Genomic DNA, 15,379 nt, shown 5'->3' with positions numbered 1-15,379 from the left:
ATACACAGGAGGTCCTGTTAACCAACCTAGCGGGGGAGCATACACAGGGGGTCCTGTTAACCAACCTAGTGGGGGGGGGGAAGCATACACAGGTCCTGTTAACCAACCTAGTGGGGGGGGGGGGGGGGCATACACAGGAGGTCCTGTTGACCAACCTAGTTGGGGGGGGGGGAAAAGCATACACAGGTCCTGTTAACCAACCTAGTGGGGGGGGGGCATACACAGGAGGTCCTGTTAACCAACCTACCTGGGGGGGGGGGGCATACACAGGAGGTCCTGTTAACCTACCTAGTGGGGGGGGGGGCATACACAGGAGGTCCTGTTAACCTACCTAGTGGGGGGGCATACACAGGAGGTCCTGTTAACCAACCTAGTTGGGGGGGGGGGGAGCATACACAGGAGGTCCTGTTAACCAACCTAGTGGGGGAACATACACAGGAGGTCCTGTTAACCAACCTAGTGGGGGGGGAGCATACACAGGAGGTCCTGTTAACCAAGAGGGGGGGAGCATACACAGGAGGTCCTGTTAACCAAGAGGGGGGGGGGAGCATACACAGGAGGTCCTGTTAACCAACCTAGTGGGGGGAACATACACAGGAGGTCCTGTTAACCAACCTAGCGGGGGGGGAGCATACACAGGAGGTCCTGTTAACCAACCTAGTGGGGGGAGCATACACAGGGGGTCCTGTTAACCAACCTAGTGGGGGGGGGGGAGCATACACAGGAAGAAAAAAGGGAGGTAACATCTGAACTTATCCAAAAAGGAATACTCATTTCTGTTGCAAAACATTTTCATATGTTGGGCCCAAATGAACACAACCCAAGTTGCTGAGTCTACTGGGTGGGAAGGCTGAGATTGGCCATCAAGGTCACGTTGTAATGTGGTTGACAAACTGTGGGGGGGGACAATACATTTTTTTAAACATTTTTTGTTGTTTTCATTTTAGATCATAAAACTATAACAGCTGTATGGAAAGACGAAACGTCTGTGATTCTTTTTTTTTCTTTTTTAAAGACGAGCTATGTACAATAAACTACACCTACTGTAGAACTTTTCCATTTGTCAAAGCATCAGGATGGTACAGACAGGTGTAGTGGCAAGCATCGACACGTTAAGGCCATTTAAAACTACACACAGTAAAGGAAGAGGGGGGAAATTTACAAAAAATAAATAAATAAATCCAACTCTTCTCAAACCCAATCTTAAATCAGTATTTTAATTTCTGCTTCAGGCTCAACTGGGAAGGACCATAGAAACAGATGGGGGGGAACAAGAGACTGTCGTTGCACATCGTCCAGTGACAGGGTGGAGTGAGCGGGAGAGTTTAAAAATCGGCTTCCTCACTAGGTTTTACCACAGTAGTCTTGCTTTCGGATCTCTCAGGTCTGGAGCTAGTCAGTGTTGTAGGTCCTGGCCTCGTGAGGGAAGGGGTTGGGGGGGGGGCGTTACCTGGGGTTACCTGTGCCTGTTGAGGGCGAGTCTGATGGAGTTCTTAACCACCCGTTGGTGGTTACTGCTGGGGAGGGGAGAGGTCACGTCTGGCAACTCCATACTGGGAAGTCTCTGGAGAATGGACACACACACACACGCACACACGCACACACATGCATGAACACAGACACGCATATAATAAGGTTTCAAAATCAACTATTAATTTGAAGACCGCTTTCATGCATTCTTGCTAATAAAAATCAATAAAGTACCTGTGTTCTTGATGTGTCGATAGTTGGAATAGGCATAGCCTTTACCCCTCCAAGACTTTCCTGTTAAGAGAAACAAAACAACAACAAAAAAATGTATGAAATGCAATAATCGACTGACATAAAATCTCTGAATAATGTGTGTATTTCTAGAGTTGAGTTGGTGTTCGGAGTGCAGTGGGTTGAAAGGAGAGTACTCACCACGTTCACTCCGTCCCCTTGCTCCTGGCTGTCGCTAGATAAAGGGAACGGCTCCTTGAATGCAGAGTCATCCCCGGACACCAGCTGGAGAGAGAGGGAGAGAAAGTGAGAGACTTGACAACATCATGACCTCATTAACCCGTGCAAAAACGTTTTCCCTCAAAAAGAAAATGTATATTTATACAGCTCCAGTGAGACAATAGTGAAAAGGGTGATTAATAAGTGCATCGACGACGTCGCCCCCACAGTGACCGTACGTACATATCCCAACCAGAAACAGTGAATTACAGGCAACATCCACACGGACGACTAGATGTCAGAAGGTGAATTCACCAATTTGTAAGTCGCTCTGGATAAGAGCGTCTGCTAAATGACTTAAATGTAATGTAAATGTAGAGCTGCCGCTTTCAATGAGTGGGACACTAATCCGGAAGCTGACAGGAAATCCCGTTATGACCTCCGACAAGCCATTAAACAGGCAAAGCGGCGATACAGGACTAAGATTGAATCCCACTACGCTGGCTGACGCTCGGCGGATGTGGCAGGGCTTGCAAACTATCACCAATTACTAAGGGAAAGCCAGCCGCAAGCTGCCCAGCAACGTGAGCCTACCAGAGCAGCTAAATGCCGTATGCTCGCTTCCAAGGCAAGCAACACTGAGCCATGCACGAGAGGACCTGGACTCGGCCCACACGCTGGACTCGGCTACTGTCTATTATCTATCCTGTTGCCTCGTCACTTTACCTCTTCCTATACGTACATAGCCACTTCCTGTATATAGCCCTGTCGTCACCCTCTGCTTCCTGTATATAGCCCTGTCGTCACCCTCTGCTTCCTGTATATAGCCCTGTCGTCACCCTCTGCTTCCTGTATATAGCCCTGTCGTCACCCTCTGCTTCCTGTATATAGCCCTGTCGTCACCCTCTGCTTCCTGTATATAGCCCTGTCGTCACCCTCTGCTTCCTGTATATAGCCCTGTCGTCACCCTCTGCTTCGTGTGTGTGTGTGTGTGTGTGTGTGTGTGTATATATCCATGTTATTTTTTACTCATTGTTATCCACTTTGTATTTATTCCTCATGTCACTATATTTGATCTTTATCTCTGCATTGTTGGAAAGTAAGTCATAAGAAAGCATTTCACTGTTCGTCTACGAAGCATTTGACAGGATTTAGTCTGGATGTGACATATCCATCCAGGGACCACTCCCCCTCACCAGATCTGCAGGGTCTCGTATCCTCTTGGGGGGTCCGTCCTGTGTGGGGGAGTGAGGTCTCTTGCCTGCAGCGGTGGCTCCGTTCTGGTTCTGCTCTGTCGGGCTGGATGCATCTCTAGAGGAGCCCAGGCAGGGTACAACGCTCCTGCCTACTACTGTAGGAATGGTGCTGCCTGCTGGAGGACTCACCTGGGGGTGAAAAACCCAATGAGTGACTGAACATTCAAGTTGCGTCCTGTGTCAAAATCACAAAGTGGCATTCTGTCTTTAAAATTTTTTTGGGGGGTAAATTGGGAATTGTGTGGGGCTGTCGTGGGTATTTCTTGAATCCCGTTAACAGGGGGGTAAAACAGAGGTTCTCACCACTTGGACTCCGTCCCCTTGCTCCCTGCCGTCGCCGGACGGAGGGAACGGCTCCTTGAAGGTCAACACGTCAGCCAGCTGTACACAAAGGACAGAGACAATGAGAGTGTGAGCACCATGACCGGTGCACATCGTTTCTGTTCAAACTGACAGGAGTCATCGTTTTCTACGGGAGCTCTCGCAAACCTGCAATACGTTTCCATGTAGAGGTTCTGTTGAGGAATCTAGACTTAGCCAGTGTTCTGGGGAGTCGAGGGAATTCATATTACAATACAAATTCAACTCACCGGCTCTGCACTGTCGCTCAGTCTCTTGGACTGATCCTCCAGCGTAGGGGAGTGGAGTCTCTTGGATCCGTTCTGGTTCTGCTCTGTCGTGCTGGTACTGCCAGGGAGAGAGAACACGCTCCTACCCACTACTGTAGGAATGGTGCTACCGACTGGGCCAGTTGGGGGCTTGGACTCTAGAGGGAGAGAGGAGGAAAGAGGAGGTTAGGAGAAAGAGAAGGCAAGGGAGAAAGAGACAGAAGAGTGAGAGAAATGAGGGGGAAAGAGCGAGGGGGAAGAGAGAGGGAGTGAGAGAAAGGTTGATAACCCAATCAGTCTCCCTTCTCAATCATCCACATTTCAACACTTCTTTAGTGTCATTTTTCACAGCCGTGACTTTCAACAACACTAGTATGTAGACCATGTATATCTGAGAGGAGAGACGAACGCTGGACACTCACTTGATCCAATGACGGGGATGGACAACCCCTTCTCCTGATCGGCCCTGGGTGCAGAGACGTCTGGCACCGAGGAGCTGTTCTCCACAAACAGAGAGGCTGGCAGCTTGGGGGGTGTCAAACTGCACGGGACAGAACAACAAGATAATTGGCTGGCAGCTTGGGGGGTGTCAAACTGCACGGGACAGAACAACAAGATAATTGGCTGGCAGCTTGGGGGGTGTCAAACTGCACGGGACAGAACAACAAGATAATTGGCTGGCAGCTTGGGGGGCGTCAAACTGCACGGGACAGAACAACAAGATAATTGCGTTATTAAGTTAAACATGTTATGATTACCTGAAACAAGGAACATGAAATAATAAAAATACACATTTCATTTATTTTGTCAATTGTGGAAAGAAAACGTATACATCTGTATCTGGGAATAATACATTTTTCAGGAAACAAAATCCTAAATCTTCTAGTGTCAAACGGTACCATTATGTTCAGTAGTGATGCGGTACAAGCATAACCTACATGTGACCTATCTTCTGCTGTAGCCTTGAACTTATTATAAACTGGGTGGCTCGGGTCCTGAATGCTGATTGGCTGACAGCAGTGGTATATCCGACCGTATACCACGGGTATGACAAAACGTATTTTTACTGCTCTAATTACGTTGGTAATCAGTTTATAATAGCAATAAGGCACCTCGGGGGTTTGTGGTGTATGGCCAATATACCACGGTTAAGGGCTGTATCCAGGCACTCCGCATTGCGTCGTGCTTAAGAACAGCCATTAGCCGTGGTATATTGGCCATACAGCACACCCCCTCGTACCTTATCGTTTAATTACACAAGTCTCCCTGGTTCTCTCCCGTTCTACGTGAGGAGTCCCCACCTGTCGTCTGTGTCTGAGGCGGCCGGCCTGGACGGCTTGCAGACGGAGGTGGGAGAGCTGAAGGGAGTCCCGGAGTCAGTGTCTCTGGAACTGTCCAGCTGACTGCCATCGAGAGAGGACCGCTTGGAACTCCCACCGTTGGAGTTACGGTTCAGCTCCACGATGCTCTGTAGGGAGGGGAGAGGGGGGCGAGATGGGTGCGGAGAGGGGAGAGAGATGGGTGCGGAGAGGGGCGAGATGGGTGCGGAGAGGGGGAGAGATGGGTGCGGAGAGGGGGAGAGATGGGTGCGGAGAGGGGGAGAGATGGGTGCGGAGAGGGGGAGAGAGATGGGTGCGGAGAGGGGGAGAGAGATGGGTGCGGAGAGGGGGAGAGAGATGGGTGCGGAGAGGGGGGAGAAATGGGTGCGGAGAGGGTGGAGAAATGGGTGCGGAGAGGGTGGAGAGATGGGTGCGGAGAGGGGAGAGAGATGGGTGCGGAGAGGGGAGAGAGATGGGTGTGGAGACGGGAGTGAGAGGGACAAGGAGAGAAAACTTAAATACAAAGCCAATCACATGGTGATTTGTTCAAATGCATTTCTTAAAATAAATAAATATATATATATATCTAAACTACACACGGGCTTTTCTCAATGTGGCTTCCCTCGATATCCCCTCTCCTGGCCCCCTTTTCAAAATGCATTGAGAACAAGGGCCCTTGAAATAGGGTTGAGAAGGAGACAAGGAATGGCAGAAAAGGAATGGAGCTAGAGCCTCTGCCTGAAGAGAGCATCCATCCTACCCTCTTCTTCCTCTGCACCAGCTCAACAGGAAGGTACTGGTGGAGCTGCTTCTTCTTCACGTGTGTCGCTTCGATCTTCATCCCATCCTTCAGCATGTTGATGTTGTTGGCCTGCCTGTAAACTGCAGAAAGGGGTCATGGGGTCATTTAGAGCTCCCTCTACCAGCATAGACAGATGTAAAAGGGATAGTTGACTCAAATTACACATTAGTTTCCTTAGCATATAAGCAGTTCTACGGACACAATTTGACAGCAATTCATGCTTTGGTTTAGTTTCCCTGGCACTGTTACCACATGCTAACATTTTAGCATTTGTGGCACAAATCGCATTCAAGTCATGGGACCGCTATTAGCATTTTTCATATTCAAATCATCCAAAAGAATCTAGAATTGATTGTGAAGCTCAACGAAATCACTTACAGATGATTCGAACATGAGGCGCCAAAAATGCTAATATCAGCCCCATGACTTGAATGGGATTTGCGCCACAAATGCTAATATCAGCCCCATGACTTGAATGGGATTTGCGCCACAAATGCTAATATCAGCCCCATGACTTGAATGGGATTTGCGCCACAAATGCTAATATCAGCCCCATGACTTGAATGGGATTTGCGCCACAAATGCTAATATCAGCCCCATGACTTGAATGGGATTTGTGCCACAAATGCTAATATCAGCCCCATGACTTGAATGGGATTTGTGCCACAAATGCTAATATCAGCCCCATGACTTGAATGGGATTTGTGCCACAAATGCTAATGTCAGCCCCATGACTTGAATGGGATTTGTGCCACAGCAGTCTGTTACAGCCGAAGGAAACCAATAGGCCATTCTGTAATTTGGGTGAACGAACCGTGCGAGTGTGTGTGTGGTATTACCTGTATCTGTGAAGGACTGGATGTCGTAGGTCAGGTCGATGTTGACGCTCTCTGCGTTCTCCACTTTCTTGAAGATGATCCCAATGAACCACATGGAGACAAACTCGTTCCTGTTGGAAGACAACACGGGGCGGCAGGGTAGCCTAGTGGTTAGAGTGTTGGACTAGTAACCGGAAGGTGGCAAGTTCAAATCCCCGGTACAAATCTGTCGTTCTGCACCTGAACAGGCAGTTAACCCACTGTTCCTAGGCCGTCATTGAAAATAAGAATTTGTTCTTAACTGACTTGCCTAGTAAAATTAAAAACACAAATATTAGCTGAGTACATGGAGAAAACTGGATCCTGTTGGAAGACCCACCACTAACATCAGCTGGGTATATTTGTCTGACATTTACCAAACATCTAAAAATGCTTCAATCTGATCATTCAAGACAGACAAGATCCAAATTGTCTCCCATGTGCTCCCTAGTGGTAGCTTGGGTCAGTTCGCCCTGTGGGGTGTCTCACTAAAAAACAAAAACCCTTGACTGCTTTGCACTAGCACTTTTCTCCGACGAGCACCAACTTTGCTTGTCGCTACTTTGAGGAAAAACGTAATTACTATGACTAAGATGTCGTCGTCTCACCTAAGCTACCTTAAGATCGATACAATAACTAAGTCGCTATGGATAAGAGTGTTCGCTAAATTACAAAAAATGTATATGTAAAAATGCTAACTAGCGTTAGCGTAACGAAGCAGATCCACATAGCCTTCCAGTCATTGTGCTAATTCTAGTTAGCAATTGCGCCTGCGCTAATTAGCAATTTCCTTCAAACTGCACGCAAAATGATATTCACGAGTTCATCTGACTCTGCGTCAGTAGATAAAGGGCCTCAGTTCCAAAACCTCAAAGTATTCCATTAAGTGAAATATCCACCGACGCAGGGCACAAGGCCATGCAATATAAACTCGCTCAGTGCAAAAAGGTTTCCGTCTTGTGCTCTAATGAACACAACCCCAATATTTCTGGTGCCTTCAAAGTTCAAAGGTGTGGAGCCTAAAGACTCACTCGCTACAGCTCTCCTTGTTCCCGGGGAAGGATGTGGGGTTGACGTGTGCCAGGGTGATGTACTCATTCCTCTCCAGGTTCCCCACCAGGACACGGATCTTAGACTCCACCAGACCAATCCTAGAGGGAGAGGAACAGACAGGAGGTTCATAACATGTCAGAGACATATCTTTAGATTTGGGCCACCTTTTAGAATGGACGCCTTGTTAGCGCCTTTGAGCATTCCATTTATCCAGTCATGACGAGAACTTGGAATATTGTACAAAGCACTGTTTTATGTTTCTGAAAATGTTGTGAACGGCTATTTGTCAACATTATGCCTTCAGAAAGTATTCACACTCCTTGACTTTACAGCATGAATTTAAAATGGATTAAAATTATATTTTGTGCAACTGGCCTACACACAAGACCCATAATGTCTAAGTGAAATGACGTTTCTTTAAAATGTTTACAAATTAAAAGGGAAGTTTTCCAATGCCTCGCAAAGAAGGGCACCTATTGGTAGATCTGTTTTTAAAAAAAGCAGAAATTGAATATCCCTTTGAGAATGGTCAAGTAATTACACTTTGGATGGTGTGTCAAAACACCCAGTCACTACAAAGATACAGATGTCCTTCCGAACTCAGTTGCTGGAGAGGAAGGAAACCGCTCAAGGATTTGACAATGAGGCCAATTGCGACCAAAACAGCTAGAGTTGAATTGCCGTATTGGGAGAAAACAGAGGATGGATCAACACTGTAGTTACTCCACAATACTAACCTAAACAGATTGATAAGGAAGCCTGTATAGAATTAAACTATTCTAAAACATGCATCCTGTTTGCAACAAGGCAGTAAAATAAAACAGCCAAAAATTAGGCCCCCCAAAAAAATGTAGTATGTTCTGAATACAAAGCTTTATGTTTGGGGCAAATCCAATAAATCACACTCTTCATACTTTCAAGCATGGTGGTGGCTGCATCATGTTATGGGTATGCTTGTCATCGGCAATGACTGGAGAGTAAAAAAACAAAAAAACAAATTGAGCTACGCTCAGGCAAAATCCTAGAGGAAAACCTGGTTTCGTCTGCTTACCAACATACACTGAGAGACAAATTCACCTTTCAGCAGGAGAATAAACTAAAACAAGGCTAAATATACATTCATTGTTTACCAAGAAAGAAACGGAATGTTCCTGAGTGGCCTAGTTACAGTTAAATTGTCTTGAAAATCTATGGCAAGACTTAAACAATGGTTGTATTCATTTTTTTAAATGTACCTTTAACTAGACAAGTCAGTTAAGAACAAATTCTTATTTTCAATGACGGCCTAGGAACAGTGGGTTAACTGCCTGTTCAGGGGCAGAACGACAGATTTGTACCTTGTCAGCTCGGGGGTTCGGGGGTTTGAACTTGGCAGGCTACCTGCTGGTTACTAGTCCAACGCTCTAACCACTAGGCTACCCTGCCGCCCCAGAGGATAATACAGCAATGATCAACAAACCAACTTGTCAGAGCTTGAAGAATGTTAAAAATTGTACAATCCCGGTGCGCAAAGCTCTTTGAGACTTACCCAGAAAGACTCACAGCTGTAAATAGCAACCAGGGGTGATTCTAACGTATTGACACTGGGGAGCAAATACATAGTGGCATGAAAAAGCATTTGCTCCCTTTCTGATTCCCTCTATTTTTGTATATTTGTGATACTGAATGTTATAAGATCTTCAACCAAAACATAATATTATTTAAAAGGGAACCTGAGTTTACAAATAACCCCCCCCAAATATATTTATTTATTAAATTTACAAAATTGTGCAATGCAAATCACCGGTGTGAAAAAGTAATTGCCCCCTTACAATGACAGCAACCAAATGTTTCCTGTAGTTGTTGATCAGTACCTCACGTCACTGTGGAGGAATTTTGGACAACTCTTCCATGCAGAAATGGTTTAACTCAGCAACATTTGTGGGTTGTCAAGCCTGAAATGCTCGTTCCAAGTCCTGCCACAACATCTCAATTGGGTTTAGATCTGGAATTTGACTAGGCCATTCCAAAACCTCAAATTTGATGCTTTTTAGCCAATTTCATGTAGTCGTGATTGTGTGTTTTCGATCATTGCACAAACCAGATGTGCTCCAGCTCACAGACGGATGGCCTGATATTCTCCTGTAGAATTCTCTGCTACAGAGCAGAATTCATGGATCCTTTTATTAAAGCAAGTCGTCCAGGTCCTGAGGTAGCAAAGTATGCCCAAACCATCACACTACCACCACAATGCTTGATCGTTGGTATGAGGTCCTTACTGTGGAATGCATGGTTTGGTTTTCGTCAGACACAATAGAACCCATCTCATCCAGCAAGTTGACTCAAGTTTGGCAAAAAGAACACCTGGAAGCACCTGGATGATCATCAAGACTCTAGGAAGAATGTTCTATGGACAGGTGAGTCAAAAGTATAATGTTTTTGGACGACATGGTCACATTGTGCCTGGCAAAAAACAAATACTGGAAACAACAAAAAAACTATTTCATTCAGGCCCTGCAATATTGTAATTATTCACCTACCTCGTCATGCCTTTTGCGACAATGTATATAGACTCTTTTCTACTGTGTTATTGACTTGTTAATTGTTTACTCCAGGTGTAACTCTGTGTTGTCTGTTCACACTGCTATGATTTATCTTGGCCAGGTCGCAGTTGTAAATGAGAACGTGTTCTCAACTAGCCCACCCGGTCAGAGAACGTGTTCTCAACTAGCCCACCCGGTCAGAGAACGTGTTCTCAACTAGCCCACCCGGTCAGAGAACGTGTTCTCAACTAGCCCACCCGGTCAGAGAACGTGTTCTCAACTAGCCCACCCGGTCAAATAAAGGTGTTCTCAACTAGCCCACCCGGTCAAATAAAGGTGTTCTCAACTAGCCCACCCGGTCAAATAAAGGTGTTCTCAACTAGCCCACCCGGTCAAATAAAGGTGTTCTCAACTAGCCCACCCGGTCAAATAAAGGTGTTCTCAACTAGCCCACCCGGTCAAATAAAGGTGTTCTCAACTAGCCCACCCGGTCAAATAAAGGTGTTCTCAACTAGCCCACCCGGTCAAATAAAGGTGTTCTCAACTAGCCCACCCGGTCAAATAAAGGTGTTCTCAACTAGCCCACCCGGTCAAATAAAGGTGTTCTCAACTAGCCCACCCAGTCAAATAAAGGTGTTCTCAACTAGCCCACCCGGTCAAATAAAGGGGTTCTCAACTAGCCCACCCGGTCAAATAAAGGGGTTCTCAACTAGCCCACCCGGTCAAATAAAGGTGTTCTCAACTAGCCCACCCGGTCAAATAAAGGTGTTCTCAACTAGCCCACCCGGTCAAATAAAGGTGTTCTCAACTAGCCCACCCGGTCAAATAAAGGTGTTCTCAACTAGCCCACCCGGTCAAATAAAGGTGTTCTCAACTAGCCCACCCGGTCAAATAAAGGGGTTCTCAACTAGCCCACCCGGTTAAATAAAGTTGTTCTCAACTAGCCCACCCGGTTAAATAAAGGGGTTCTCAACTAGCCCACCCGGTTAAATAAAGTTGTTCTCAACTAGCCCACCCGGTCAAATAAAGTTGTTCTCAACTAGCCCACCCGGTTAAATAAAGGGGTTCTCAACTAGCCCACCCGGTTAAATAAAGTTGTTCTCAACTAGCCCACCCGGTCAAATAAAGGTGTTCTCAACTAGCCCACCCGGTTAAATAAAGGGGTTCTCAACTAGCCCACCCGGTTAAATAAAGGGGTTCTCAACTAGCCCACCCGGTTAAATAAAGGTGTTCTCAACTAGCCCACCCGGTTAAATAAAGGGGTTCTCAACTAGCCCACCCGGTCAAATAAAGGTGTTCTCAACTAGCCCACCCGGTTAAATAAAGGGGTTCTCAACTAGCCCACCCGGTTAAATAAAGGGGTTCTCAACTAGCCCACCCGGTTAAATAAAGGGGTTCTCAACTAGCCCACCCGGTTAAATAAAGGTGAAATAAAAGGCCCAATGCCTTCCATCTTTGAGGACAAGCATTTCCATCTTCAAAGCAGTCGCTCGACCATCTCGTCAATATAATAGAAAAGCTTTGCTTTTACCCGTTTGACTCGTTTGCCCGTATGGTAAAATGCCCGGGGTAAAATGCCTGGGGTAAAATAAACAGATATTTTGTAGGACCTTAGGGGCGCCACATTCCCCTGTAAAACAAAACACTTACCATTCTAACTGGTTTTCTTCTGTGGATGCACTGGCAGTCAGAACAATATAATGCCTGTTAAAGACAAAAAAAACACATTGGCATGCAAATAAACACCAACTATTTCAACATTCATAACCAATTAAAGTTCTAAAACATTAAAAATATATAAATGCGTACTTGTACTTCAGGAAAAAGTTGGGTGGCTGGAACAGCTTGGACCAGTCGGTTTTCCCCTGAAGGATGTCATCTGTAACACTGAGACCTGTTGGTGGGACACATTTAGTCATCTCCTGTGGACAGACGCATGTAACAGAGGATGGTATCATACCATCCGTCAACAGAATGTGGGATGCAACGATTAACGAGGAACTTCCTCCCGGTTGCACCCCCCCCCCCTCACTGATCATTTGGACAAATCAGGACTTCACATCTTCTGGATTTCAGAAGTGGAAGGGACATTTGGCCATTGCTTTCCTGAGAGAGTCTCTATTTAGGGGGAATTCTCTAGGCTGGTTAGGGTCTCCTCTCATACAGATACCCCCCCAGAACATAATCAAACATCTGACACAATTACACAAGATTCTACTTCTAGGTTTCCCAGATGAGACATTTAGAATGACCACCACCATGTTCTGTCAACAGTCATACAGGACCACTATACAGAATTAGCACAAAGCCTTCCTCACTGCATGGTGTAATAATAGGATGTGAAAGAAAGCGTTTTGAGAGGAATCCTGCTGCAAACAGAGAGAAAAATATTGATATATTTTTTCACCATTTAGCCGACACATTTATCCAAAGCGACTCGCAGTCACATCTGCCTACATATTTATGTATTGGCGGCCTGAACCAGGATCAGTTGTGTACTTTTAGCTCATAATGAACACAATAATATGGACAGAGGGATGGTGGGGGGGGACCTGATCCTAGATCAGCCAGGTTAGGGTCAGGAGTTAGGTACCCACCGTATTTGAACTCCTCGCTCATGATGGTGCGTGTGGAAGAGGAGACGTTGTAGGTAGAGTTCTGCTGGGGGTAGGCAGGCGTGATGATGGGCATCAGGTGGTACCGGTCGGACGGATTCACCTGGAGACGGGTGGAGAGGAGAGTTGACACAGGGCAAGAGCAGCTTCATCTCCCACAGACACACACACACATCATCTTCAAAATAAGCATTTCATCAATTTGTTTTGTTCATTCCATATATTTCTTGCGGGATTTGTGCAACTTGAACAAACACACAAACTCAACAGCAGACACCTACTCGTGGATCCCAAACAGGTAGATTCAGATTGCTGTCTTCAGGCTGTTTCAAAAGCACAGGATTTGGCCATTCCCTACAGAACAGATTGAGGGAATTGATAGCCTTTCAAAACAATGGAGATTTCAAAGCAACAATGTTTCTTTATCATAGCGGGTCATCGACTATACAGGCTACCCATATCATCATCACCACCCATATCATCATCACCACCCATTGAAACTAATCAGGGCCCACATCATCATCACCCATTTAAACTAATCATCACCCATTTAAACTAATCAGAGCCCATATCATCATCATCATCACCCATTTAAACTCAGAGCCCATACACACAGTGCCTCAGATTAGTGCTGATCTAGAGTCAGGTGTCCCTTATACATTGTGATTTAAAAAAAGGCACAATCCTAGATGAGTTCTCCTGCTCTGAGATGCTTTGTGAGTCCTGGATGTGGAATGTAAATTGAGGGTATGGGGCTCCTTGTGTACCATTTGGAGAAGACGAGGAAGAACTTGTGTACGAGAGTGGCGGCCACAGCGTTGGGGTAGAGCTGGCAGGTCCTGGCTACCAGCATGGCCCAGGAGACTCCACCCAGGAAGCCCAACATGTTGGAGTAGATCCCACGGCCTAGGGACAGGGAGGGGGGGATCATATGCCATTTACCAGATGCTTTATTGCAAAGCAACTAACATTCACGTGTGCATAAAATGTGTTAACAAAATGGGTCATATTCAGTAGGTTCAAAACAGAAAAGACCAGTCAGAAAAGACCAGTCAAAAGGCCAGCCAGAAAAGGGGAAGTACAAAAAAAGCTACATTTAGTTTCCCAGTCTTAAAATATATCTAGAAATGTTACGCGTGCCTCAATGAACACGTCAGTGTCCCACAGCACGTCACACAGCGCCCCACAGCATGTCACACAGCGCCCTACAGCGCGTCCCCGGTCACACAGGGCCCCACAGTAGAGTGCTGTATCCGGTTAGGTACAGTTACAGGGTCAACTGTCTGCAATGGTGGTTATAATAGATGTATAGAGTGGTCCTCTGTAACTCAGCTGGTTATAATAGATGTATAGAGTGGTCCTCTGTAACTCAGCTGGTTATAATAGATGTATACAGTGACTTTCTCAGCCCATGGAGTCACAGCTGTTTACATAGTAAGCAGGGAAACTCACCTCATCCACCACCAATGTGTAGCATCCACCCCAGTGATGCACGCTCACCACACATCAGCTATCAGCGGAGAGGTGAGGAGTGATGCATGCCAATTAGGAATGAGGTGGATTATTTGGTGGCCACGATGGGAATTTAGCCATGACCCCCGGGGTGAACACCCCTACCCTTACGATAAGTGCCATGGGAGTTTTAATGTCCACAGAGAGTCAGGACACCCATCCCGAAAGATGGCACCCTACACAGGGCAACGTCCCCTTCACCGCCCTGAGATCTTCTTAGACCAGAGGGAAGAGTTCCCCCTATTGGCTCTCCGACAACACATCAGCAGCTTCTGGTCTCCCATCCAGACCAACCCTGCTTAGCTTCAGAGGCAAGCCAGCAGTGGGATGCAGGGTGGTATGCTCTTGCAATGCTAGGGTAGTGTGTTCCATTCTCAGGACCATCCGTACATAAAATGTATGAACCCATTACTTCAAGTCACTTTGGATAAAAGAGTCTTGCTAAATATCATACATTACAGCCTATAATATTAAATGGTAGATATTAAATGACAAATATATGACATTCTATTCTAGGTGCTGACTCACGTTTGGCCCACAGCTTGATGGCCCTCAGGGTTAGTCTGAAGTTCTCCTTGTTTGGTACCAAGTACAGGATCTCATCTGTCACTCTGCAGCCTGGAGGAGGAGAGAAGAAATCACTAGTCTCAAAAAAGTCTAATTGCTCACAACAAGCGTAAAGGGAGGGATGTTAGTTCCACACTGATGTCATTCCAAAGCTGGTGCTATAGTTGGGTAACAGAGTTTAACATGACTACAGGTATGGTGTTATACTATAACAGAGTTTAACATGGCTACAGGTATAATGCTATACTATAACAGAGTTTAACCTGGCTACAGGTATGATGTTATACTATAACAGGACGGGGTGTGATTATGACTATCTGGCTAAACAAAGAGAGGACCATGGACACT

At 46.1% G+C, this 15,379-nt stretch overlaps 1 protein-coding gene across 1 annotated transcript; it reads right to left on the bottom strand.

The window, feature by feature from the left end:
* Window positions 1-542: 542 nt before the first annotated feature.
* On the bottom strand, window positions 543-15,077 carry LOC135537168 (poly(A) polymerase gamma-like). The gene is made up of 17 exons (XM_064963377.1): window positions 14,993-15,077; window positions 13,720-13,858; window positions 13,234-13,306; window positions 12,935-13,055; window positions 12,147-12,231; window positions 11,988-12,041; window positions 7,794-7,913; window positions 6,745-6,854; window positions 5,864-5,985; window positions 5,086-5,252; window positions 4,207-4,325; window positions 3,767-3,942; window positions 3,480-3,557; window positions 3,117-3,305; window positions 1,903-1,986; window positions 1,705-1,764; window positions 543-1,564 (listed from the first exon to the last, which is right to left on the bottom strand). Exons 2-17 carry the CDS (start codon window positions 13,836-13,838, stop codon window positions 1,457-1,459), a joined length of 1,785 nt encoding a protein of 594 aa, XP_064819449.1. The 5' UTR covers window positions 13,839-13,858; window positions 14,993-15,077; the 3' UTR covers window positions 543-1,456.
* Window positions 15,078-15,379: the final 302 nt, after the last annotated feature.

The sequence above is a fragment of the Oncorhynchus masou genome, unplaced genomic scaffold (genome assembly GCF_036934945.1).
Source record: "Oncorhynchus masou masou isolate Uvic2021 unplaced genomic scaffold, UVic_Omas_1.1 unplaced_scaffold_714, whole genome shotgun sequence".
Lineage (NCBI taxonomy): Eukaryota > Metazoa > Chordata > Actinopteri > Salmoniformes > Salmonidae > Oncorhynchus > Oncorhynchus masou.
This window is presented reverse-complemented; position numbering and strand designations above follow the sequence as displayed.